Genomic DNA, 25985 nt, shown 5'->3' with positions numbered 1-25985 from the left:
AGAATCTATTTTTTGGCCGTAGTTTTCAAGACCGCTAAACGGTTTTGAGTAAAATTATTGTTTTTGCATATTTTATAAATCCATTTACACTATATATTTTATGATCTTGCATCTGAAATTGTTTGTAGTCTGGAAAATGTAAATTATATTTTAATCAGAAACATATATCTTAAATTATCTTATTATTCCTTTGACAAAGAATTTTTTCAAAGTTCAAGAGGCTGGAAATAGCATATACAAAAAAGACAAAAATAGTATTTCCTGCATTTTTTATGAGAATATTAACTTTACATTTATTGTTGTTTAAATAAGTTTTCCAGAACAACTAATATTGAAAGGAATAAGATTTGGTTTTGTATATCTTATATATAAAGGTGTTCTGAGTGACTGATTCATTCACTCACCAACGTCTAACTTAAACTATTATAGTTAGAGACACAAAACTTTTAGCCTGTGTTTGTTTTATATGATATAGGGGGTACTAAATAAGGATTTTGTGAACTTAACTTCTAAGGGGGTGAAATGATACTTTGTATTATTTTTGATTTTCTCAGTTTTCAAGAGATAGATAATTGACTTGATCTTTGTTTTAAAATGCCCCTTTTACAGATATCTAAAAATCAATTTCTGCCTTATTTTTTTATATTTTGCATCTGAGGGGGTGAGAGAGGGTGGAGTGTGACCAAGCAGAAATTTTTAAGTTACCGATAAGTTCTTTTTAAGAAGTTGAAATTCAACTTCTTCGGGTAAATAGTATAAAACTCAATTTCATCTTTTTTTGAACTTTTGCCGAACAAATTAAGATATTAGGTTGAATTTTGGTGAACATGTTGTTTATATAAATATCTAAAAACCAATTTTTGTATTTTTTTGATATCTTGGATATAGGGGGGGGGGGTGAAATGTGATCAAATGGAAATTTAAAAAATCATTGATATCTTCTAAAATTAATGATTTATTTGTTCAGTTTCATATCGTAAATATAAAACCTGTTTATTATTACCTGTTTTTATTATTAACTTGATGTTAATAACACTGGCCAAACATCCTCTCACCACTCCTGTTTAAAAAAAATAAAAATCTGTTTTGCAATGACAATTAATAATAAGTTAGAATGGTAGTCGTGAAAACTGCAGGAATTGATTTAAGAGAAGACTATTTTCCCATGGCCAGTTATATGAGGCCTACTCCAAAGTATGTTCTCCATCAAGCTTAGTGATTTTAACACCAAATGGATAAACTACTAACATAGTGTATATAGAGGTTCTGACATAATTTTTGCGGGTGAAGCTGCAATGGGTATTGCATATTTTTACAGTGGTTTATTGACAAATGATTGCAGTCGTAAATTCAGGTGCATTCTTTCCTTTATCAGACTTAAATTAGGTTGAAAAAAGAAATATAATAATATTTTTTAAAAATCATTTTAAAAACCTTGTAAGATACTAAATCCAGGCATTGCTTAACTGCTCAGGCTTCAAATTGTTCAGAAAAATTTCCAGCTTGTCTTAAACATTCAGAGGAAAAGCAATTTATCCCAGAATAGATTTGGATTGGTTGTTACAAAATTATTAATCTGTTATTTACTAATCCTATCCTGGCTAAAAATCCCTGATTTCTCGATGATTTTATGCAAGATTACTGCCTGTTGCCTATAAGAGGAATGTTTGTTTGTCTGTTGGTACATCTCTATATCTACATTTTTCCTTCATCCTTGATTTCTTCTACCCTGGAGGTGACCTACACATTATAGCATTGGAACCATGCCGGTAATATGAGAACGCCGTGATTTCCCCTAATAAATATGTTTAACAACTATACTTTAATATTGCTTGATTTATCTGACCACTACTTTATATTGATTCTCTTTAATAAAGGACGGTGTGATGAACCTTGGATAATGCAGTTGTACGTACAGTCTGTATGTGAACATGAGATCCAGCACCTGTGGTTTTTAAAACAATTTAGATTTTACCACAGATACATTGGAATCTTGATGGTTTATCTTTTAATTTGTTACTGATCTGTTTCTGGTATACATTTTCATAATTCCTTCTCTTAATCTCTCTCTCTCTGTGTGTGCGTGCGCGCTTTCGTTCGTGCGTCAGCAGTTGTGATTTTACTTGGGAAAATATCTGTTGATACCACTAATCTAATTGCTAATTGATTAACTAGTGTTAGTGTGTTAAGTATATTTTTTTTATTATGCAATAAAAATGGTTTTTTGATATATTTTTTATCAAGTGATCCAACCAGTTAAGAAAAGACTTAATGTTTATGTGCTTTTTTATGTAGGCTAAATCTGCATAGTTTATTCTTTGACTTTCATAAAATATTAAATATTATTTGTCATATACAAAATTTATTCAGATCAGCAATTTTATATATTGTCAATACATTAATTTTTTACTTCATTTTTTGTTAGTTAATTGTTGTACTATGAAAGAGATTAATTAAGTTTTCTTAGACATGACGTACAATATTATTTTTTAGTGTTGCCAATTAAAATAGATGGTGAGATACATACATATTATTGTATTGATTACATGTAATCTCGTAATTTTTTTTATCTTTCTATGAATGCTCTCTATTTTTAATAATTAAAATTATACATAGAAAATAAAAAAAAATACTAAAAAAATTATACTTATAATTAAAATTATTACTTATTATAATTATAATTTTTTGTCTACCTGTAACTTAGACATAACTAATATTTCTTAGCCATATCTAAGAAAAATTAGTCTTTCAAGTCTTGGTGGTGAGTACTTCGTAACTTTTTAACTATAAAATTACTATTTGATTGATCTATATGTGATAAATAATATTATCTAATGTTTTATTAAATATGTATTTAAAAGAATATGAAAGTACGCTCTCAAAAATGAGTTTAACCTGCCTCATGTAGTAGAGGTATGTAGTGTAGTATGTCTACTATAGAATCTCATTATATGTTATTTATATTATTCCATATTAAACTTAGAACTTTGGACAGAATTATCCACCCAGCTTTATTCATTAATTTGTTCCCTGTTCATTTTATGCACAAACTTTAATTCACTCTGGTATCTATATACTCTTTCTAACATGTGCCTTTATTTATCTTACTTCCTTATTAGCCATATATGAAATGTCAGAATTATAATTTCGTTATATTATATATATTTATATAGTCTACTATGCGCCGGGTGAGATGAAGAATTGCAAAGCAGCGGGAGAAGATTAGACTTTTATAGAGATCTGGAAACATGCAGGAAGATCAGCAAAAGTTGCCCTTCATCAACAGCTTGTCAACATTTGGATCAAAGAACTACCAGAAAACTGGATGACAGCCCTCATCCATCTGTTTCACAAAAAAGGGGACAAAACTGACCCTAACAATTACAGGGAAATCTCCCTTCGAGATACAAAATTCTTTCAAGAATCACTCTTAGAAGGATTGGTTCATAACTCGAGAAAGAACTAAGCGAATAGAGATAGGTTTCAGACCCTGAAGGAACTGTCCAGACCAGATCATGAGTCTCAAGCTAACAATGGATTACAACAGGAAAAGAAACAGACATGGTGATAACATTTGTAGATTTCAAAAAAGTTTATGACTGCATCCACAGAGAATCCCAACTAAAAATTCTAAGATGCCTCGGATTGATACCAAATTAATAAACATGATAGAACTGACCCTCACAAACACTAAGTCAGAAGTAAACTTCAGTCGAGCTCTGGAACCATTTCAGGTCAAAACAGGGTTGTGCCAAGGTGTTGGGCTCTCATCACTATTATTCAACTGCGCTCTAGAAATGGTAAGAGGCAATGGCTTAAAAAATGGCCCTCGAAAGTAAAAGTTGACCAAAAAATCAAAACACACTGTTTTGGTTTTGCCGATGACTTTTGTTACACTGCTGGAAAATGACATCGACAAAGCTAAATCACAGATATTAGAACTTCAAAACATTGCAAATAACATTAACCTCAAGATATCATTTGAAAAGACAGAAATTATGCCTCAAAAATCAACTTTATTAAAAGAAGTAAACATAAACAAAAATAAAATCAAAATAGTAACCCAATTTAAATATCCCAGAGAAATAATAACAAACAAACCAAATGAAAAAAAAAAACTTCATCCATATAAGAAGAAGGAAACTAGCTAAAGCTGAAAAATTAACTTGGTACATGTATATCCTGATCTCCTAGAGGAAGACACCCTTCAATCACCCCCTCTGTACCTAGCCCTGGTAGGCTTTACCAGAGGTTGTCTTATAAACCAACCTCGGCATATGACATCTCTCAGTCTCCTTGTCCTGGGATGCCACTGATGTGAATGCCACAAATGACATTTCCATTGATGTAATGAATATTAAAAATAACAAAACACATCTCTAGTCTCAAGCGAGACTGAAAACTATAGTCGTTGAAGGAACTGAATCACCTACCTACCCGAAAGGTAAAGTGAGTTCACATGCGACACATATGCGGAAAAACACAAAAACAGAAGCACGAAAATATAACTTAATAACAAAACCAAAACCGATATAACAAAAACAACACTAATAAGAAATCGTAACAAAACAAAGTACGCAGGAACAAGACCGAGCTGCATCAATAAAAAGTACCAGAAAGACAGGCAGTGGTGGATTGTGCCCAACAAAGTCATGTACAAGTAATTGGAATCCATCACTGATACCATGTTTAAGAGAAGACTAGGATTCTTTGGACATATCATGAGGATGCAAGATTCAAGATTTAAAGATTAAGAAACAGGTAGGTAGTACAGTACATTCTCGACTTGAAAACACCAAGACTGGATGCAGGTGGATCAGAGAAATAAGAGAGGATCTGAAGGAAATTGGCCTTACACCAGAATATACCACAGATAAGATAAAATTAAACAAGAAAATCAAGAACAAAAACAGTTGCTTCACACTCACCACACAAACATTTTCAACACTAGAGAGGGCACAAAGATGGGAACATATGAAAAAGTACCGGGAGGACTGCAAGGCCCAAACAGTCCCATCGGACTTGGATAATGGACTCCTATGTGGTCATAAAAGATAATCATAACATATATGTATATTGAATTAATACAACTGTTCCTCTATTGATAATTTTTGTAACTTAAAAAGAGTTATTGCATGAATAATTTACTTTAGTATATGAGAATATTTATTGTAAAAATATGAACATCTTTTTCTTTTTTACTTAATTATTACTTTTTATTGTATAATTTTTATTTACAGACTGTAATGATTCATAAAGAGAAAGTTGCTCGTCGTGAAATTGGTGTGTTAACTGCTAATAAGACTACAAATCGACAGTACAAGATAATTGCTCCAGTTAATCCTGAAAAACCAATAAAATATGTCCGTAAACCAATTGATTATAATGGTATAGTATTTTTTTAAATTTTTATTTCATCTATTCTTGATAAAGAAAGTTATGAGCAAATTTTGAATTTGATGCATTATACATTTAATTTTTCTTAGATGAAACAGAATCTATGTGTTATTTTAGTTAGACTTGTTTTTGTTATGATTCATTTAAATTCTTTTATTATACATTTTGTCCTTTTTTCTGTATTAATTCCTTGGCATATGATGTTATAAACTGTGATTTCTCATTAAAATGAATATCTTGCACAGGATTAAAGTCCTTTATATCTGAGTAATCTGTTAAAAATTAAATAAATAAATATTTTAATTTTAAAGTTTGTAACCAAAGTTTGAATAAAGTTATTGAATTTTTTCTAACTAAAAAAATTCTAAGGCACTGACAGCCAGTGTCACAACTGCAAATAGCACTCCAAAGTTGTTTTAATTTTGGTGCAGAATGGTTTATTAAATATGGCTTGATTCTTGGGATTTTATAATTATTACACATTAAAGTTTGTGATTCTGTACAGTAAGAGATATAACAAGATTTATCAATCATAAAGCTCCTAGGAATAATAAAATGTTTGAATTTGATTGTGATAAAAGACAAAACTTTGCGTTTTCATTACTATCCTATAAATAGGCTTAAAGGTACTAATGGAAGTAATCAACATCACTTAAAATTAAGATGAAGTTAATGGACAAGAAATGCCCAGGAGCTTTAGGCATGAAAACAAATGGATATGCTCAATTATGCATCCTATTCTTCAGAAAGGATATCATTGACAAAATTGACCACATTCAACAAAATCTGATATGGGATTTAAAAAGACTTGGCAGAGGTCTTTGCTAGCTCATGCCAGTTGCTTTACTGATTCAGAACGTATAAAATGCAGATAATATTCAGATGTTTGTTTTTTATTTCATTTCAAGTTATTTGTCTCATGTTTAATAATCGCACTGTGTATGTTAATATTATAATTCATTTTGGATTCATAATTTGAAATTGGTTTTTACTGATTGTTTCAGATTTGGACTTTAACGTAGTTAAATCAACCTAGTACAATTTTAAAATGAGAGTTCTATTTTATTATCAAGGATCTTATGGTAAATTTGATTATTGTTATTAATTTTTAAATTTGTCATTTGTTTTTATTTTTAAAAAAACTATTTTCTATTTAATTTGCAGCTTTGGATGAAATTGGTCATGGTGTACGTAGTAATACTCCGAGGTCAAAGGTGCGTGGTTCTAGTCAGGGATCAATACAGTCATTAGCAGGCAGTGGTACATTAGGAGGTCATGGAAGTGCTAATATAGTTGGCCCTGCACCAACTACAAAACCACCTACACCTCCATCAGCTATTCGTGCTACTGGTTCTTTAAGTAAGGGGAGCAGAGAATATCGCACACCACCTGCTGTTGCTCCTCCTCAGGTATATTAATAATGACAACAGTAATAATAATAATAAAAAACAATATTTTTATAGTGATTTATTATAATTGTTTTTAACTTTGTATGCACACACACACACACACACACACACACACACACACACACACACACACTTGCTCTCTCTCTCTCTCTCTCTTTTTTTTTTTTTTTTTTTTTTTTTTTTTTTTTTTTTTTTTGGTTTTCTTTGATGTTGAACTACCTATCTGTTGACTATCAGCTGACACCCCCTCTGGGGTGTTTATTCCACTTTATACATGTATACTACTAGTTATTTGTTATAAATATGCTTTTGTTTTTTTTTAAATTATATTGGTTATATAAATTAAAAAAACTTTTTTTTTGCTAAATTAATCTTTTATACCAATCCTGGTTTTTTCTCGTTTTTTTTTTTTTTATTTCTTTACTACCTTTTTTTATTACTTTATATATTTGTTTCCATGTTTATTAATGAGTTTTTCTTTTTTGGCACTTTTACAAATTTTGTTTTAGTTTAAATTTTGTTTTGTTGCTGCATTCTGTATTTATGTTCTGACAATCATAATCCTTTTTGATATTTTTGTATTAAAAAAAAGGATTTCTTCATTTAACTGTGTTAAAAATCTTCTAAAAAAAATCTTGTTCCTTAAAAAATACTAATCGCATAATACTCCAGCAAAAGGTCAATATTTTTGGTAGAACTTTGGTTGATGAATAATCCAGTTGGTAATTGTTTGTATTGTTTGGTGTAGGTTGTATGATTCAACACAGTATTTTATAATCTTTATTACAGCATTGTTTGCTTTTTACCAAATAATCCAAGAAGTAAGAAAATATTGTTTTACAGCTCCTGTATTTTTTTAATATTTTATGTTTATAGAAATAATAATTACTTTTTTGAAAAAATACACACTGCTATTTTTCAGGCTCTGTGCAAGACTGTAAACTATCCTGGTCTACTGAAATGATGAGATTATTTCTTCTCACCATCCTTTTCTTTCTTACTTTTGATACATCTTTTCCATTGTTGGTTTTGTGGGTGTTGATCTAAGGCTTTATGTCTGTTTGGGAAGGCTGCTTGTGGTTGGTCTTGGTACAACTGGGATTTAGTCTCATGATGCTAACATAATACTCATGTTGCATCCCTAATAATTGAGTACTCCAAAAATTCATATTTTTTTAAACTAGGGAAGATGAATGAGCGAATACTCCCAACAGCATTTTGTACAGCCATCTGTCAGTCGCCTAGGGATCTATCTGAAAATATGCGAGTTTTGTGTGTTGATTACCACTTAAATCACTTTCAATGCCGGAGCAAGATCTGCTTATATGAATGATACCTCCATTTGTTTATCTGTAAACTCAACTTCTATGAAATTCACAACATGATTGTTTCATTTGGTGCATACTTATAAGATCAAGAACATAAAGAGCTTCAACCTTTCTCATGATCTTTATGTTCTACTCATTTAATTTAATTAGATGTTCTACTTATTTGCCACCAAAACTGCAAAAAACAGATTGCAAATCTTATGTACGGACAGACATAACAGTTACAACTTTTAAACTGCCTAAATCAGAATTAAGCATATTAGGAGTTTAGTCATCCATCAAGTAGACAACATTTAAACTAAGAACTAATCATTATTTGTAATACAGCAAAAATTTAATAAGGGGATTTTCACTCTTTTCTTCGAAATAACCTTTCTGGTTCACTCAAAAACAAAAATTTATTATGGTGTGTTGTTTAAAAATACACTCTAAATGGTATAAATAAGTTATTTTATGAGGAAACTACATTTTTTATTTTAAATTATTTATATTTTATTAGTAAGATATCATGTTGTTTCCAGTTTGTTATATTTCTTAATTTAATCGGCCAGTCAATATTGTGTCTAGATGTTATTTCAATCAGACTGGTAAAGAAGAGTGTTCTGCATAATGTGTTATTATTATTTACAATTATTATCTATTATATTACTAAAATTTAATATAGAAAATAGTATAATATTTTATTAATTAAAAAAATAAATTATAGTTTGAAATAATTAATGGTTTTTATTTGTAGGTACCTAGTCATTATGCACCAAATTATCCATTGGGTCATCCGAGACGCACTGGTGTTGGATATAGTACACTGCCCATGGCATCAACAGCTGCACCTGCACCATCCCCACCACCACAAGTAGGAATGGTTCATCCATTACCACAAACTCCACCACCTCCTCCACCACCAAATTCGTATAATACATTAGATCATCATGCTTCAATGCCACGTATGTATTTTTAAATTTTATGGTGATTAATTTACCCTAATGAAAGATATTATGTTATACATGGGGAAAAAAAAAAGATTAGTGCTTTAATACCCTATATTGTGCAGTTAATGTTAAATCAAGTCTAAACATGTATTTTTGCCTTTTCTGATGCATTCTTACAGAAATATTTTCATATATTCTATATTTGATATTACCACTGATGTTTCTAACTTTATATTTTCATGGAATAAAAATTGTTTTTAAGTTCATAATATTGATTCCTGCTAATTTGTTTGTTAATATAATTCTTGTAAAATAATTTTTGTATCAACAATTGAATGCCCTCATTTAATTAAGTATGATCTAATTTTTTGATTAGAGCATATTTTCTGAGCTCCATTGCCAGAATATGATTTGATAAATTAGATTGATTTTATTAAGTTATATGATATCGAATCAAAAGTAAGAGTTAGATACTGAGTAGAGAGACAATATAGCAGAGAACAGTACATAATTGTTGAACATTTGTTTGATCAGTTGTTTGTTATAGTTTTTCTGTGACAGATTGAATATTGATCATTTGTGATTGTAAAATATTCCTGCCTGTTAAGAAGTCTAATCTATCTGTATTTTGATTTTTTGATGCAAAATGATTTTAATTTTTTTGATATCCAGTGTGACATTGCAGGTCAAAAGTAACGAATAAAGGTATAAACTAAGTCACCGATATTACAAGGGTTAATGGCAGTTGTAAAAATGTTGATAGTTTAGAAAATGAGTAGGAGACTTAGTCTAAAGCCTTTTTTTACATCTCCAGGACCACTGTTAGGTATTGCTTCAGAGGATTAGATGAAACTGCAATTTTTATAGTGTTTGAAAGTGCATGCCTGACCGATATTTGAACCCAGGACCTCCAAGGAGATGTACGTTAACCTTGTCAAAGAAGTAAATGTAGAAGTTTAAGGTAATTGATGCTTCATGAGTAATGTTCTTGCCGTGGAATTTCCAGAGATTTCTCAAATTGTAGTGTGTGGATTTGTTCCTGAAAAACTACGTTAATGTGAAGCGAGTACAAGTTGGGTGATTAATTTAAATTAATTAAAAATTTCAGATAGAAACTGACAATCTTACATCCCAGATCTTTTAAATTAATATAGACTATGTAAAAAAAATTATAAAGTAGATATGTACAATTATTGAATCTGTACAACTCTTCTTAGTTTTGATGTATGCTTAATACTTTAGATATTATTTTAATACTTGTTATATCTTTTTAAAGTAATTTATAATATATTTATACTATTTTTACAATTGATGTTAAGATATCCTGCTTAACACTAGTTGAAAATAGGATTCGAATTTCAAGCTTTGTGTTGTAGGACTTGCTAAGTCTGTTTTATTTAAACTTTTCCACACCTACTAATACATGTTACCAGATATTTTATTAAACTATACATACATATTTAATTATAGCCCATAGAAAGGGTGCACTGATTTGTTGTTTTACACCGTCTCCAATTTTTTTGTTATGGTTGTAAATGAAAATGCATGTAAAGAACAGGAATACCATCAGAATTATTTTTTCTGAAAGCATTAATATTCTTTAATTAGTCCTAGTTCGTGTGGTGATCAAGGTGAGAGTGGCAGTAAGTTTTAATATAATCTGTATTTCATTGGATTTGGTATGTTATAAAATACATAATATTTATGAAAAAGGGGAATTTCCGTCAGACTTCAAAAAAAGTGTTATAGTCATGATACCAAAGAAAGCAGGGGCAGATAAATGTGAAGAATAGAGAACAATTAGTTTAACTAGTCATGCATCAAAAATCTTAACTAGAATTTTATACAGAAGAATTGAGAGGAGAGTGGAAGAAGTGTTAGACCAATTTGGTTTCAGGAAAAGTATAGGGACAAGGGAAGCAATTTTATGCCTCAGATTAATAGTAGAAGGAAGATTAAAGAAAAACAAACCGACATACTTGGCGTTTATAGACCTAGAAAAGGCATTCGATAACGTAGACTGGAATAAAATGTTCAGCATTTAAAAAAAATTAGGGTTCAAATACAGAGATAGAAGAACAATTGCTAACATGTACAGGAACCAAACAGCAACACTAACAATTGAAGAACATAAGAAAGAAGCCGTAATAAGAAAGGGAGTCCGACAAGGATGTTCCCTATCTCCGTTACTTTTTAATCTTTACATGGAACTAGCAGTTAATGATGTTAAAGAACAATTTAGATTCGGAGTAACAGTACAAGGTGAAAAGATAAAGATGCTACGATTTGCTGATGATATAGTAATTCTAGCAGAGAGTAAAAAGGATTTAGAAGAAACAATGAACGGCATAGATGAAGTCCTACGCAAGAACTATCGCATGAAAATAAACAAGAACAAAACAAAAGTACTGAAATGTAGTAGAAATAACAAAGATGGACCGCTGAATGTGAAAATAGGAGGATAAAAGATTATGGAGGTAGAAGAATTTTGTTATTTGGGAAGTAGAATTACTAAAGATGGATGAAGCAGGAGCGATATAAAGTTCCGAATAGCACAAGCTAAACGAGCCTTCAGTAAGAAATATCATTTGTTTACATCAAAAATTAATTTAAATGTCAGGAAAAGATTTTTGAAAGTGTATGTTTGGAGTGGCACTTTATGTGGAAGTGAAACTTGGACGATCGGAGTATCTGAGAAGAAAAGATTAGAAGCTTTTGAAATGTGGTGCTATAGGAGAATGTTAAAAATCAGATGAGTGGATAAAGTGACAAATGAAGAGGTATTGCGGCAAATAGATGAAGAAAGAAGCGTTTGGAAAAATATAGTTAAAAGAAGAGACGGACTTATAGGCCACATACGAAGGCATCCTGGAATAGTCGCTTTAATATTGGAAGGACAGGTAGAAGGGAGAAATTGTGTAGGCTGGCCACGTTTGGAGTATGAAAAACAAATTGTTGGGGATGTAGGATGTAGAGGGTATACTGAAATGAAACGACTGGCACTAGATAGGGAATCTTGGAGAGCTGCATCAAACCAGTCAAATGACTGAAGACAAAAAAAAAAATAAATAAAATACATTTAGTACATTCAGTTCTGTGTACAAGGAAAACAGGTTGACTAATTTTTGCTAGTAATCCCTCCATAGTATCTCATTTTTATTGAGAATGTCTATACCATTTTTCGATTAATATCTTGTGTCAAGTTGATTACATCTGCCTGATTATGCATAAACCTAGCATAACAAACATATCTTAAGGAAAAAGTTGTTTAGAGAAAGAATGAGATTATCTTTATGGTTTATTGACTAGCTATTGTATAGAGGGTCAGAAGTGTGGATAAAGCTGTTTCCTGCATTGAATGCCTCTGGGCTCCAGTGTAGATGGAAAAATGCCTACAAAATATAATGTAAATAAAACAAGCTCAAAATTTAACTGTAGGTGTAAACATGAGAACATTGATTACATCCAATAAATTCAGTAATTTGTAATATACCAAATCACATATCATCTTTATGGGTTATCTATGACAATTATAAATAATCTAGTTGAAGCAAGTTGTAAAACTGTTTTATCTTCATGATTTGTTTTTTCTAGAATGCTTTATGAAATATTTATTAAGGCTTCTAATCTTTTGTTTGAAAGATAATTTTGATACTTCTTCACAGAGTATACATTACATTCTGGAGTCGATAAGATAAAACTTAAAATAACTTCTCATGTGTCGTATCTAAAATATTTTGAGATTTGAAAAATAGATTATATATTGGTAAAGTTTTGTTTTTTGCAAAAAAATTGTTATCTACTGTATATTTGTTTTGGTTTGATCGGTCAAACATATTTTATTTATTGTATTTTTTGTTATCTTTGGTGGGTCAAACTCATGCTATAATGTTATCTTTTTCTTGAAAACATTAAGACACAGTGAGGTTATTTTATTTATTTATTTATTATCTATAAGGAGAGATACCCATTGTAGACAGTTGCAGCTGCATTCAAGTGGCCTCCATATATATGGACATCTTTTTTCTTCAGCATTTTTATTCCGTTGAGCCTCATAGGCTGGTTTTAAGTATAACCTTTTTCCTATTACTAGACACAACTAAAAATTATAGCCACAAAGCAGAAATAACTGGATTGGATCCATTAAGGATGTCGGTAGAATTTCCAATTGATGGATTTAATGTTATAAATAACACATAAATCCATTGCTTTCATATAATTATATTGCCTCCATGCTCCTTTTGTATTTAGTACTAAAGAATTCAACAAAAATCAGTTTGATTGCCCAAAAATAGTTAAAATATAGTTATAAAATAGTCAGACACACACCTTTTTTTCTAGCCATGTTAGTAGTGAAGGAAAGTTAGTGTTGATTTGTGTTCCAATAACTACGTTAATCTTTTGTTTGTTGATTATTGTATAATTCAATTTTTTCTGAATTTAGTGTTTACCATTCATTTTTCAGCACCACCTTCTCCATTGACATTAAGCAATAATTCAGGTGTTCCAGCGAGTACAGTCAGTAGCATCGGCTCTGAAAGTATGGATCATAACCGTCCAATACATAGCACAAGTACATTGCCACATTCCGGTGTTCATCATACTTCCAGTCACCATCATCATCATACGTTGCCTCATCACCATTCTTCACGATCCTCTCCACCGTTGCCACCTCCACCGCTTCCAGAAGAAGATCAGCATCCAAGATTCGGGCAACCGGCATCTAGTTCACGAGGGTTAGCTATTGTTTCTGATGAACCAGATTTACCCGGTTGGGTTCCAAAGAATTATATTGAAAAAGGTATTTTATTTTGTGGTGTATTCTTAACCGGTGTCTTTATTTTTATATTTATGCTTAATTTTTTATGAATGAGCAGGTGTAGTCATATATAGCCATGAAATATTTATTTTAAGGTATTAGTAATGAGAAGTAAATTATTAAACTTAAGTAATAAAACTTATTAGAAGGACTCTACCCAAATGAATAAAAAAGGATACAATCCAAGATGGCAGATGATTGGCCACTGTAATTCATTGAAGCTGATATGCATAGCCATTGTCTTACATAGGGTTGAATGTGTCAATATAACTTTTCTAATATGTACATTTAAGGTAATTAATATCAGGCATTTTGTATAAATGAACAGTAAGCATTCACACATCTTTAATTTGGGACATTTGGCTGTAAAAATCCTACCAAATGTATCCTACCTAAATTAAAAATTACGTGAAAATGAACATTACAATTTAAAAAAAAGAATCGTGGTTTAATTTTGAACTTTACATTAAATCTGAGTCAAAAAAAAAACAAGTTATGAAATTATCATCATTTGGTCTAAAAACAAACTAGCTTACAGTAGGACATCTGATCATTGTGTGTAATATTAGTATTAATAGAATTATTATGTGTCATATTTTTGTTAATTAGTTTTACATTTCAATTAATACGACTATTTATTGTCATTTAAATTTGTTTTTAAAGTTATATGAATGTTTAACTGAAGGTTTATTTTGTTAACTGCTGCTTCTATTAAAAACTATTACATGACGGTTTGATCAAGCAGGACAGAGTAGGATTTTTGAAAATATTACTATTTGAAATCATTCAGTTTTTTAACAAGACTGTGATAAAAGAATTTTATAAATTTGCTTAATTATGTCTTTGCGTATAGAAGGTTGGTATTGTTATCTAGCAAACCTATTGTACAATAAGTTTTATTGTCATTTCTCACCTCATGAACAAGATTTAACAAAATACCCGTTTTAACAAAATCTCTGCGAGTATCCTGGATGCTTTTGGAGGATTACCTTATTATTCAGTAACTGTTTATTAAACTAGAAGTGGCTGGAAATTTTGCTTGTTCAACTGACCTAGTCTTATCTAATTCATTATTGAGAAGTAATCGGTCTTCTTTTTTGATATGCATTTTATGAGATGAGATGAGTGAAATAATAGTAAGAAAATACCATATCTTCTTTCTTTGTAGTTGAACCCATTATCAGCGGAAGCTACATTAGAGTAAAATAATTTTAAGAAATATATCTTTTTCAACCTATTGCTAATAAAGTTATTTCATTATACATAAATATGCTACATCTCCTTAATTTATGATTTAAGTTGCTCAACAGTGAAATGATGTAACTGTAAGCAGTTTCTGATGATAATATAAGTTCTCTCTAAACTTTTATGCTATCATTATTTGTATTTTATGACGTGATATGTGTTTAGTTTGTAATGTTACACATTTAATTTCATGATTTTGTGTATAGCCAATTTAACTTTTGTATCTGTTCTTGCTAAAGAATACTTTGCGTAAGCAAGTTTTAGACTGCATGCAAAGATTGTTTAAATACTGTGAAACCTGTAAAGAATAAATCACCTTATCTTATTAATATTTTTTTTTTTTTTTTACAGTGGTGGCAATTTATGATTACTATGCTGATAAAGAAGATGAACTTAGCTTTCAAGAGAGTGCTGTTATATATGTATTAAAGAAAAATGATGATGGGTGGTGGGAAGGTGTTATGGATGGAATTACTGGATTGTTTCCTGGAAATTATGTTGAACCTTGCGTTTAAATTTTAATATATAAGTTTGAGCAATTCATCTTTTTCACATGTTAATGAGTATATAGTGTAAGTATACATTTTTTTCTTATTTATTATAATTGTTGTTTTAAACAAAATTATTTTGTTAAGTCTATTGTAAAACTCAAGAATTGTGTGCGTAGCCTGTTTGAATGTTTATTTTACTAGTGTAATTAAAAAAAGTTTTGGGTGTAAATTTATTCATTTAATTATACAGGGTGATTACAAATGATTCATTTGGATTTTAAAAATCTGCATTTAAAAAAGTAGTACACATAAAATTAACAGTAACTGTCCACGTTTCAGTCATGCCGTCATAAATGTTCAATATGGCTTCCATTTGTCACACGACATACATACGTGGTAATCCAGTTCAGCCTACATAGGCATTAACATATCCCTATTGTTGATCATAAATGCAACTGTAATGCGTGTAGTTAACCAAAGTTGTTAGGTGTGGTGGCACATAAACACAGTCTTTCACATACCCCCCGAAGGAAAAAATCACAAACTATAAGATAAGGAGATCTAGGAGGCCATTTTAAGAGCACTAAGTCATCATCTGTACATCGCGCAATCCAGCGGTGTGGGAGTTCTTCATTCAGGAAGCCTCGTACTTCAGCATGCCAGTGAGGCGGAGCCCCACCTTGTTGGAATACAAAGCTATTGGAATCATCTTTCAATTGAGGAAACAAGCATAACTGCATCATATTGAGGTATGAAATACCCATCACAGTATTCTCTGAGAAAAAAACGGTCCGTACATCTTTGTTTCAAAAATTGCAGCAAACACATTAAGTTTTGGGGAATTACGTTCACGTTCAACAGAATTGGGTTGTTCAGTACTTCATATTGTGATGTTATGGTGATTTACCTTTTCATTCAAGTGAAGTGTCACCTTGTTACTAAATTCCAGATGGTTAACAAAATCGTCATCCTCCATAGTTTCCTACATGTCATTACAAAATTTGTATCATTTGTTGAGGCCTTTTGATTATAACTTTTATAATAACTTTATATGGTATGGTTTTAGTTGTATTAGAGTTCGCAAAATCTTCCAGACAGTTGGCTGTGGAATATCAAGTTTACTACTAATGTGTTGAGTTGACTTCTTTAGACTATGAATGAAACTCACCCTGACTCTCTCCACTGTTTTATCCAAAATGCTTAGGTGTCCGGTGTTTTTACCTTTGCATAAACAACCAGTGTCTTTAAACTGTCAATACCGTTTTAGAATGTTTTGGTGGTCTGGTGGTTCGGTTTCAAACTGCAGTAACAACGGCTAAACATTTCTCATACTCTAAGAATGAGCATGCTTTCTGTTGCATAGATGCCATTTTAGAAACTGAGCTCGTGCTGCTACATGTTGATATTATATCAACTTGCTTTTACCAAATTTTTATAGGAACTGTTTAAAAAACAAAGTGAACAAAAATTCCTTACTTGATTTTAAATTAAGTAACAACTAGATCAGAAGAACAAATGCTTGTTTTTTTTTTAATAACAGTCACGGTGATGTTCTTTAATATATGTAACAGGAAAGTGTACAGTGAATGAAGAAAACTGGATTAGGTGTAACTGCATTTTAAAAATGTTAGAAAAAATTTTTAATTGAATTATTGCCATAAAAAGTGAAACATACGGTGCTGCTATTTCATCGAGACAGCTAACAAACGTCCCAGAACTTTACTAAAACATCAGATTTTCATTTGTTTTAATTTTGATGTTCTTTATGGCAGATTTCATATTATTTAAAGTTTTTATCTCTATAATTTTGCCAGTTTTACCAAATGCATGTAGCATAGATCTATTTCCCAGGTTTGTTTCTTTGACGATATCACACTCCTGGGAACTTACACTTTCTGAATACTATTTTATTTTTTAGTAATTTTACAAACAAATCCCTATCTATCTTTTGTCTTCTACCTTTTCATTTGGTGAAGATTACATTTTGAAATTACTGTAAAATATCAATTTGTGACATTTCTTTACTGAAGACGACAATGTAAATGATATGAAATTAAGATTATTTCATGTCAAGCAGCAACCAAACAAAAGTGACATAACATTTCAGAATGTTTCAGTATACATGTGTGTGATTCATTGAAAATGTAATAACTAGTTATAATTACTTACTAACTAGAAGTTTATCCAAGTGATTCTAAGTTAGACTATTTACTAGTGTGTAGTTTTAGCATCCTTTTATTTACATCATTTTGACTAATTGCTAAAACTACTCAGTAGTAACTAACTTTATTCACTTTACTGGCTGTTTAGTTCATTTTAATTACAGATAATGTATTTATTATGTAAATATTGCTTGCATATTTTTTTCTTATTGAATTACTAGAACTTTTCTTTACAAGAAACTTTGCAACGCATATATTTTTTATATCGAGTGAGAACTTAATTTTGCAAGCGATCTCTCTTATTTTGTAGAGTGTGAGTTTAAATTAAATGAATTCTAACAATAGCAGGATTCTGTACTATATAGAGGTAAATTTGGTTTTAAATTAATGAATTTTACTGTAGTGTTGGTAAGCATTTTATTCAACTGCAGATTACATTGTGAAATTCATTTTGTCTAAATTTTATTATTATTATTCTATTTAAATTTATGATCTACCACTTCCTCTTTGTGATAAGTTACATATCCTGTTACATATGAGGAACTGATTACTTATCTTTCATTTTTTTGTTTATTTACTTTTAAATCTAGAGATATTAAAATGTACAATATTTAATTTTTTATTACTTATATTGGTTTTTTTTTTTCAGGAGAGGAAACAAAATGCACAAGTTAGATCTGTAGTTAAGGGAATAGTAAATGAGGATAGAGAGATATAGAAAACATTTTTATAATCTATTTTGAATTTATTTTATATATTTATTTAATTTAGTAATTTAGGCGCGATTAATAATATTGGGTTTAGTTTTTATCCATCTAGCTTTATCAGCATCCCATAATTTATAACTTTGTTGTATTTCACCTATGTTAATGTTTGAAGGACTAAATGCATGATATTGTCAATGTCTTGTCAAATTAGAACTTATAATAAAAGACAAATCTGAAGGTCCTAATCTAGATATAGATCAACAGTAAGCAAGTTTGTTGTTTGTGAACATTTTCAAAAAAGTCACATCCGCACATATAAATCATTCAGCCCTTTGTTGTGTAGTCTTTCTTTGCATTAAGACAGTTGATTTGCAATTCACGGTGGAGATTTTAAAATTTTAATTAATTAATAATTCCTTCATTGTTATAAATAATTATTTGTTCACTGTAATAACATTTAACCCATTCCCATCCAAGTTTAATTAAAATTTCCCAGCCCACAGGACTGGGTTTTTTTTCTTTCTAATAACTATAATTTGTAGCACTTAGACTTGTTTCCAAACTACTTTATTTACATTATTTACAAAGTATATTTACAGTTTTAGTAATTTACTTTTGTATGTTATTCTTCAAAACAAGTTTCTAGACCGGTACACTATTCACTTCTTCCTTGAGAGCACTACACACTTTACACCTTGATGGTCTTGCCTTGCTTGTAGAAGGTATTTTTTGAATAAAGTGACCCCCAATTTTTTGCCTGAAGATGAAGTGGATTATCATGGAATGCTGATGCCAGCCCCCCACTTCATTGCATTCTAGTAACTGAACACTTTGCAAAATCTATTCTCCTAAATTGGTCCTGAATTCACACATTGTCTGTATGTTGTTTAGTTGTTCTTTTAGCATCGATACTATGTATTAGTTTGGTGTTGTGTAACACAAGTCTAAAAGATAAATAAAAGTTTTTTTTATGTACTTTCACGCTACTTCATATAACAGGAAAAGATGATAACTTTTGGTCCCGCTTGTCAACACCTACTAATATTTTTATTATAGTCAACCATTACATTAGGTATTAATACTATTTTAGGGTTAGGCTTCTTTATTTCTGTTTGAGGAATAACCTCCTGGTACTCTACACGAGCATGAAGTGTGGACAACATTGTTACCATCTTCTGGTCATGCCACTTTACACACAACAAATTTTTACTAGAAAATGAAAGTTCATCTTTCTTCAATTTTATTTTCTTCAGATCTTTAGGGGTGTATTTCCTTTAATTTGTAAGGTTCCCACAGCATAAGTACCTTGATCGAGAACCATTCTGTATAATTTCAGTGATGTGTACCAGTTATCCATGCACAGAACACAGCTTGGTAAAGCAAATTTGAAAATTTGATTTTGTGTGAAGCTAATTTGTCTCATTGCAAATTTTCATTACACAACACAAATTTGCAGCGAGACAAATTTGAATCCAATTGTTCTCCCAAAAATTTATTGATAACATCCAACTCTGCTGAATCCGAAACATCACTTTTTTCACTACTGTTTTCATTTAGAATGTTTTCTACAAAATTGCTAAACTCCTTAGCCTTAACAAAAACATCACTTCAAGACGTCATAATGTAAACAAAACACGAACAAGTTGGGAAATAACAATTGAAATCACGCCAATAACAGTTGATTTTCGATGTGAAAATTGATAGTACAATTACAAGGAGATTTGATAAGGTAGTAATGAGGCAGTCTCATACTTACTGTTTTGGTGTAAATCATAATATGTTTAATATTCATTTTGCTGCAGTATGTAAGAAAGAAAGACAGAATTTTTTATCAATAGAAAAATAAGGATTTTTGTTATGTATGGCTGTTTTTAATTAATAAAAAGCAGAAAAAGTTTTATAAATTTGAGGAGAAAAAACAAACTTAATGTTTCAAGTTGTGGTTTGAATGTGCTTATTAATAAATATTAAAAAAGAAAATCTGTTTGCAAACCAAAACAATACTGTTTACAAACTAAATAAAAATTTACAAAGTTCCGGGCTAGAAGAGACTGACTTTTTATTATTTTAAATATTTTTTGTAAATTTGTGCTCAAGAAATATACAAAATCATAAATTAAATGGGAGAACTAAAAAGAAGTATAATTTAAAAAAAAAAAATAGTATTAAAATATATTGTTCTAACTTTAGATTCATATTATGTTGGGTTTTCTGGTTTTTACGATTGTCCTTCATTTACAGTTGAGAATTTCAATGTGCTTCAAAATGAAATGAGCTTGCTATGCACTGTCAGCTTTTTTGCAATAGCTATTTTACAAAAGTTAAAAGTGTATACATCTCGCATTTTCAGTTGCAGACATCTGAACCTACCATTAACCTGCCATTAACTATCTGTATTTAGGCTATTCAGGGTACCATAAACTACATGTAGTAGTTATACCTATCTTATATTTTTAGATAAAAGTTAGGGATTCCATTACATTAGGTGAAATAATTTTGTTAAGTATCTAAACTAAGATATTTAGTAAACTAAGATCAGGTAAAAACCATAAATCCACCAGGTTGGTTTAGTGGTGAACATGTCTTCGTAAATCAGCTGATTTCAAAGTCAAAAGTTCTAAGGTTCAAATCCTAGTAAAGGCAGTCACTTTTATACGGATTTGAATACTAAATCGTGGATGTTGGTGTTCTTTGGTGGTTGGGTTTCAATTAACCACACATCTCAGAAATGGTGGATGTGAGACAATACAAGACTACACTTCATTTACACTCATACATATCATCCTCATTCATTCTCTGAAGTAATCCTGACGGTGGTTCTGGAGGCTAAACAAAAAAAGAAAAACTGTAAAAACCATAAAAAATAATATGAGACTTTATGTTTGATTATAATGTTGAAAAAAACCTTAAAACATAGTTGTTAGATCTTACCTAGCAACTTTTGGCTTATTTTTCTTCCAGTTTTGTGGTTTCCAAAATCTTTTTCTACTTCTCTGACCTTCAACTGGTCTAAGATTTAGTTCCATCTTCATATTGTGGGAGAGGGAGAGAGAGAGAGGGAGGGAGAGAATAATGCTAATTACATTCATTAGAGCAAACAATAAACATAACCTCAAAATCATGTTGAATTCCAAATAGCTGATTGGTGGGACAGCAGCTAGCATCAAAACTACATAATCCATTGGATTATCTGACTTTTGTAATTAACTATGACTTTAAAATCCTACTTTTCCTTTAAAATCCTTTTCTTAACTTTACTTCTTTACTTTTCTTTAATATCCTACTTTTAAAATAGATTTTATTGATTGATTGAGTTTTGATACAAACCAACAGTAAATTTGGATTCCTTGCCTAAAACATTATAAGAAACCACTGCTAACTAAATATTGCAAATTTTGAATTATCTGAGTCTTTTTGATTCTAGCCCCCTCATGTAATAGAAAACAAAATTGAGCTTCTCGTATCTCTTAATACTGACAGCACTATGGATTTCTAATATTTTCTTCTCAGGTTCTCCGATTGTGCAAGTTTCACTTCCGTATAAAGCTACACTCCAAACATATACTTTCAAAAATGTTTTCCTGACGTTTTGATGTAAGGAAATTATGTTTCTGACTGAAAGCTTGTTTCGCCTGTGCTATTCAGCATTTTATATTGGTCCTGCTTTGTCCATCTTTAGTAATTCTACTTTCAAAATTACAAAATTCTTCTACCTCCATAATCTTTTCCCTTCCTATTTTTATACTCAGTGGTCCATCTACATTATTTCTACTATATTTCATTGCTTTCATTTTATTCTTGTTTATTTACATGCGGTAGTTCTTGTGTAGGACTTCATCATAGCATATTCATTGTTTCTTGTAAATACTGTTTTACTCTTTGTAAGAATTTACTCTTTAAACTATGTCATCAGCAAATTGTATAATCTTTATCTTTTCATTTTGCACTGTTACTCTTGATCTAAATTGTTCTTTAACATCATTAACTACTAGTTCTTTGTAAAGATTAAAAAGTAACAGGAATAGGGAACATCCTTGTTGGACTCCCTTTTTTATTACGGCTTCTTTCTTATATTCTTTGATTATTACTGTTGCAGTTTGGTTCCTGTAAATGTTAGCAATTGTTCTTTTATCTCTCTACTTGAACCCTAAGTTTTTTAAAATTCTAAATATTTTATTCCAGTTATGTTATCATTGCTATTGGCAGTTGCCTTTTCTAAGTCTATAAGTGCCAACTATGTTGGTTTGTTTTCCTTTAGTCTTCTTTCTCTTATTAATCTGAGTGCTAAAATTGCTTCCCTTGTCCCTATACATTTCCTGAAACCAAATTGGTCTTTTCCTAACACTTTTTCCTCTCTTGCCTCAGTTCTTCTGTGCAGAATTCTAGTTAAGATTTTTGATGCATCAATAATTAAGCTAATTGTTCTGCATTCTTCACATTTATCTGCTCCTGCTTTCTTTGGTATCATGACAATAACACTTTTTGAAGTCTGACAGAACTTCCCCTTTTTCGTAAATATTACACACCAGTTTGTATAATCTATCTCTCTTAAATACAGATCTCAGTATTGTATCTTCCTTTTCATCCTCTTCGATCTCCTCTTCTTCCTCTATAACACTAGTTTCTAATTAATTTCCTCCATATAACCCTTTAATATATTCCACCCATCTATCTACCTTTATTTTCGTATTATAAATCTGTACCATCTTTGTTTAACACATTATTAGATTTAATTTATATACCACAAAATTCTCCTTAACTTTCCTGTATGCTCTGTCTATTTTACCAATGACCATTTCTCTTTTCACTTCTGAACACTTTTCTTTAATCCACTCTTCTTTTGCTAATTGCACTTCCTGTTTATAGTATTTCTTTATTGTCAATAGTTCGTTTTACTTTCTTCATCTTTAGCAATCTTATACTTTCTATGTTCATCCATCAGCTGCAATATATTCTTTGATATCCAAGGTTTTCGGGTAGTTCTCTTTGTTCTGTCTAAATTCGGTACTGCTGATTTAAGAAATCCTTTTTAACATTCTCCCATTCTTCTATATTTTCTACCTTACTTTTTTTACTCAGACCCCTTGTGATGTCCTCCCAAAAATCTTCTTTACCTACTCTTCCTCAAGCTTCTCTAAATTCCACCGATGCATCTGACACCTTTTCTTCAGGTTTTTAAACCCTAATCTACTTAGGGTGCTTATCCTGTCTGTTCCCGGATAAGCATTGCAGTCAACAAGTTGATTTCTAAATCTTTGTTTAACCATGATATAATCTATCTGATACCTTGCATTATTACTTGGCTTTTTCCTTGTGTGTATTCTTCTATTCTGCTTTTTAAACTGGGTGTTGGGAAATACTAAATTATACATCGTACAAAACTCTGTAAGTCGGTCACCTCTTTCATTCCTTTTTCCTAGTCTGTATTCACCCACAGTATTTGCTTCCTTGCCTTTTCCAATGCTTGCATTCCAGTCTCCAACTATGTATATACACTCATATATCACATATTTCCTCGTATGTACACTCTACCTCATCATCTCAAGGGACTTGTAGTCATATAGATATAACCGATCGTTGTCGGCTTAGGTTTTGACTTTATCCTTACAATGATTCTATCGCTATGCATTTTGAAATACTCTATTCTCTTCCCTATCTTCTTGTTTACTATGAAACCTACCTGCCTGCCCTTTATTTGAAGCCGAGTTAATTATTCTTGGGGAAAAAACAATTCTAGTTTTCCATAGCTTTCATCAGAAGATTGAGTGATGTTGATATGGCCATTTAAGTCCTGACTTACACCCATAACAACTACTGAAAAAGTTGCTGCCTTCTTTCAGGAGTCAGTAAAATATTAGTTAACTTTTATTGTTAGTTGGACAATTAACAATTTTGAAACTCTTAAAAAAAAACTCAAGGAAACTACGTAACAATAAACTATTTTTAACAAAATATTTTAATGAATATATATTGATCTTTTAATATGTCATTATTTAAATTTAAAATATATTTATAATTTTTGTGAAATATAATAGCATGTCGTTGCTGAATAGTAATGTTTTATAGATTCTTTTATATATACCAGGATTTTCAGGAGATGCTTGTGAATCAGCCTTCTAACCACTTATGTGCGCAGTCTTGAATTCTACAAGCTAACTGAATTAGGTATAGACATCATTAAAAGTACTTTGATTTAGATACAAAATATTTAGATTGGCAACAGAAGTGTAACAGAGGGGATATTTTAGTTGTCAAATTGCAATTTTGCCTGAGGTTACACTATATTTATTTCTTGTACATTTAAAATGATATTATATACATAAAATTATATTTAAAATATATATTGTATAATTAAAATTTTATCAAGTAACTGGGACAAAATGACAAATTGGCTGGGATGCTGGGACCTCATCATCAAAGCGGGACGACTGGTAAGCCTATAAATATATCATCTCGGGCAATAAAGCTAAATGAAAACAGACTTATGCTGGTAAAACTAATAAAACTATTGAATTTATAAACTGTACAATTTATAAAATTGTATGGCCTCTTCTATAATCTTATCATGTTTATTTCAAAAATATAATGTATACACGTTATATTTAATTATATTTTAAGCAATAATTAATTATTTATAATATTATTTAATATAACAATATATTATATAATTATATTTTAAGCGATGAATCAAGAAAGAAGAAAAAACTAAACTATTCTAAGGGGAGAAAATTTTTTATAAATTCCTTAGAGATATTTGATAAGAGATAATTAGGTGTTGACAATATTATGTGTTAGTCCTTCAGAAAATTGATTAATTATATTGTATGATTTGATGTGTCACAGAAAGGATTATTTCCAATCTAATATAACATTTCTTATGCCAATGAAACCTTATTTACATTGATATTGTTTTTTTTTTTTAATATATATAATGTATTGTATTTTATTTTAAAAAATTGAGACCTTTGTATTACATATTTTATTATTTTTATTGTTAATATATTAAAAATAACTTATACATTTTATTGTAACTTATAAGAATTATTCATAGAATTAAAATTATAATTAATTCATATTTATGGTGTTTTTAAGGAATAAAACCTGTTCACAATGAAATTTTTTTAAGTATTAAAGACATTTTCCTAAAATTTCTGTTACATTTTACTTTCGTTATTGCAGTTGAGTTAATGACATTTACTAACCTTGAGTACTAACAAGTAAATATTGCTGCTGAAGTTAGGAATACGTTATAAAATGAGGAGAGAAATTAAATTAAAAAGTAAACAAGATTAAAACAATTTGTTAGTGAATTGTATCCTGGAAATTGAATGGTATGATTGAAGTATAATAAAATGCCTATTGCCTGCAGCTAATGCTGGATTCAGTTCACTACATGCTATTAGCATTTTTGTTATTAATGAATACTAGAGTTGCAGTTAAAAAAATGGGTAAACAAAGGACAATTTAGTTTACAAAGGGGTAATTTTATGAGTTTGCA

The 25985-nt window shown here is 30.2% G+C and overlaps 1 protein-coding gene across 5 annotated transcripts in view; it reads left to right on the top strand.

The window, feature by feature from the left end:
• LOC142330135 (abl interactor 2-like) overlaps positions 1 to 25451 on the top strand; it is a 59051-nt gene extending 33600 nt beyond the window's left edge. For all 5 annotated transcript variants that reach the window (XM_075375227.1, XM_075375226.1, XM_075375228.1 and 2 more), the window contains 6 exons: positions 5241 to 5388; positions 6562 to 6806; positions 8871 to 9078; positions 13529 to 13864; positions 15479 to 15699; positions 18430 to 25451. In XM_075375227.1, the coding sequence (XP_075231342.1) occupies positions 5241 to 5388; positions 6562 to 6806; positions 8871 to 9078; positions 13529 to 13864; positions 15479 to 15642 (1101 nt within the window). In that variant the 3' untranslated portion in view covers positions 15643 to 15699; positions 18430 to 25451. The remainder of the gene's footprint in view (positions 1 to 5240; positions 5389 to 6561; positions 6807 to 8870; positions 9079 to 13528; positions 13865 to 15478; positions 15700 to 18429) is intronic.
• Positions 25452 to 25985: the final 534 nt, after the last annotated feature.

This window comes from Lycorma delicatula, chromosome 9, assembly GCF_047948215.1.
Source record: "Lycorma delicatula isolate Av1 chromosome 9, ASM4794821v1, whole genome shotgun sequence".
Lineage (NCBI taxonomy): Eukaryota > Metazoa > Arthropoda > Insecta > Hemiptera > Fulgoridae > Lycorma > Lycorma delicatula.
Note: the sequence above shows the minus strand (reverse complement) of the source record. Positions and strands in the feature narration are given on the sequence as shown.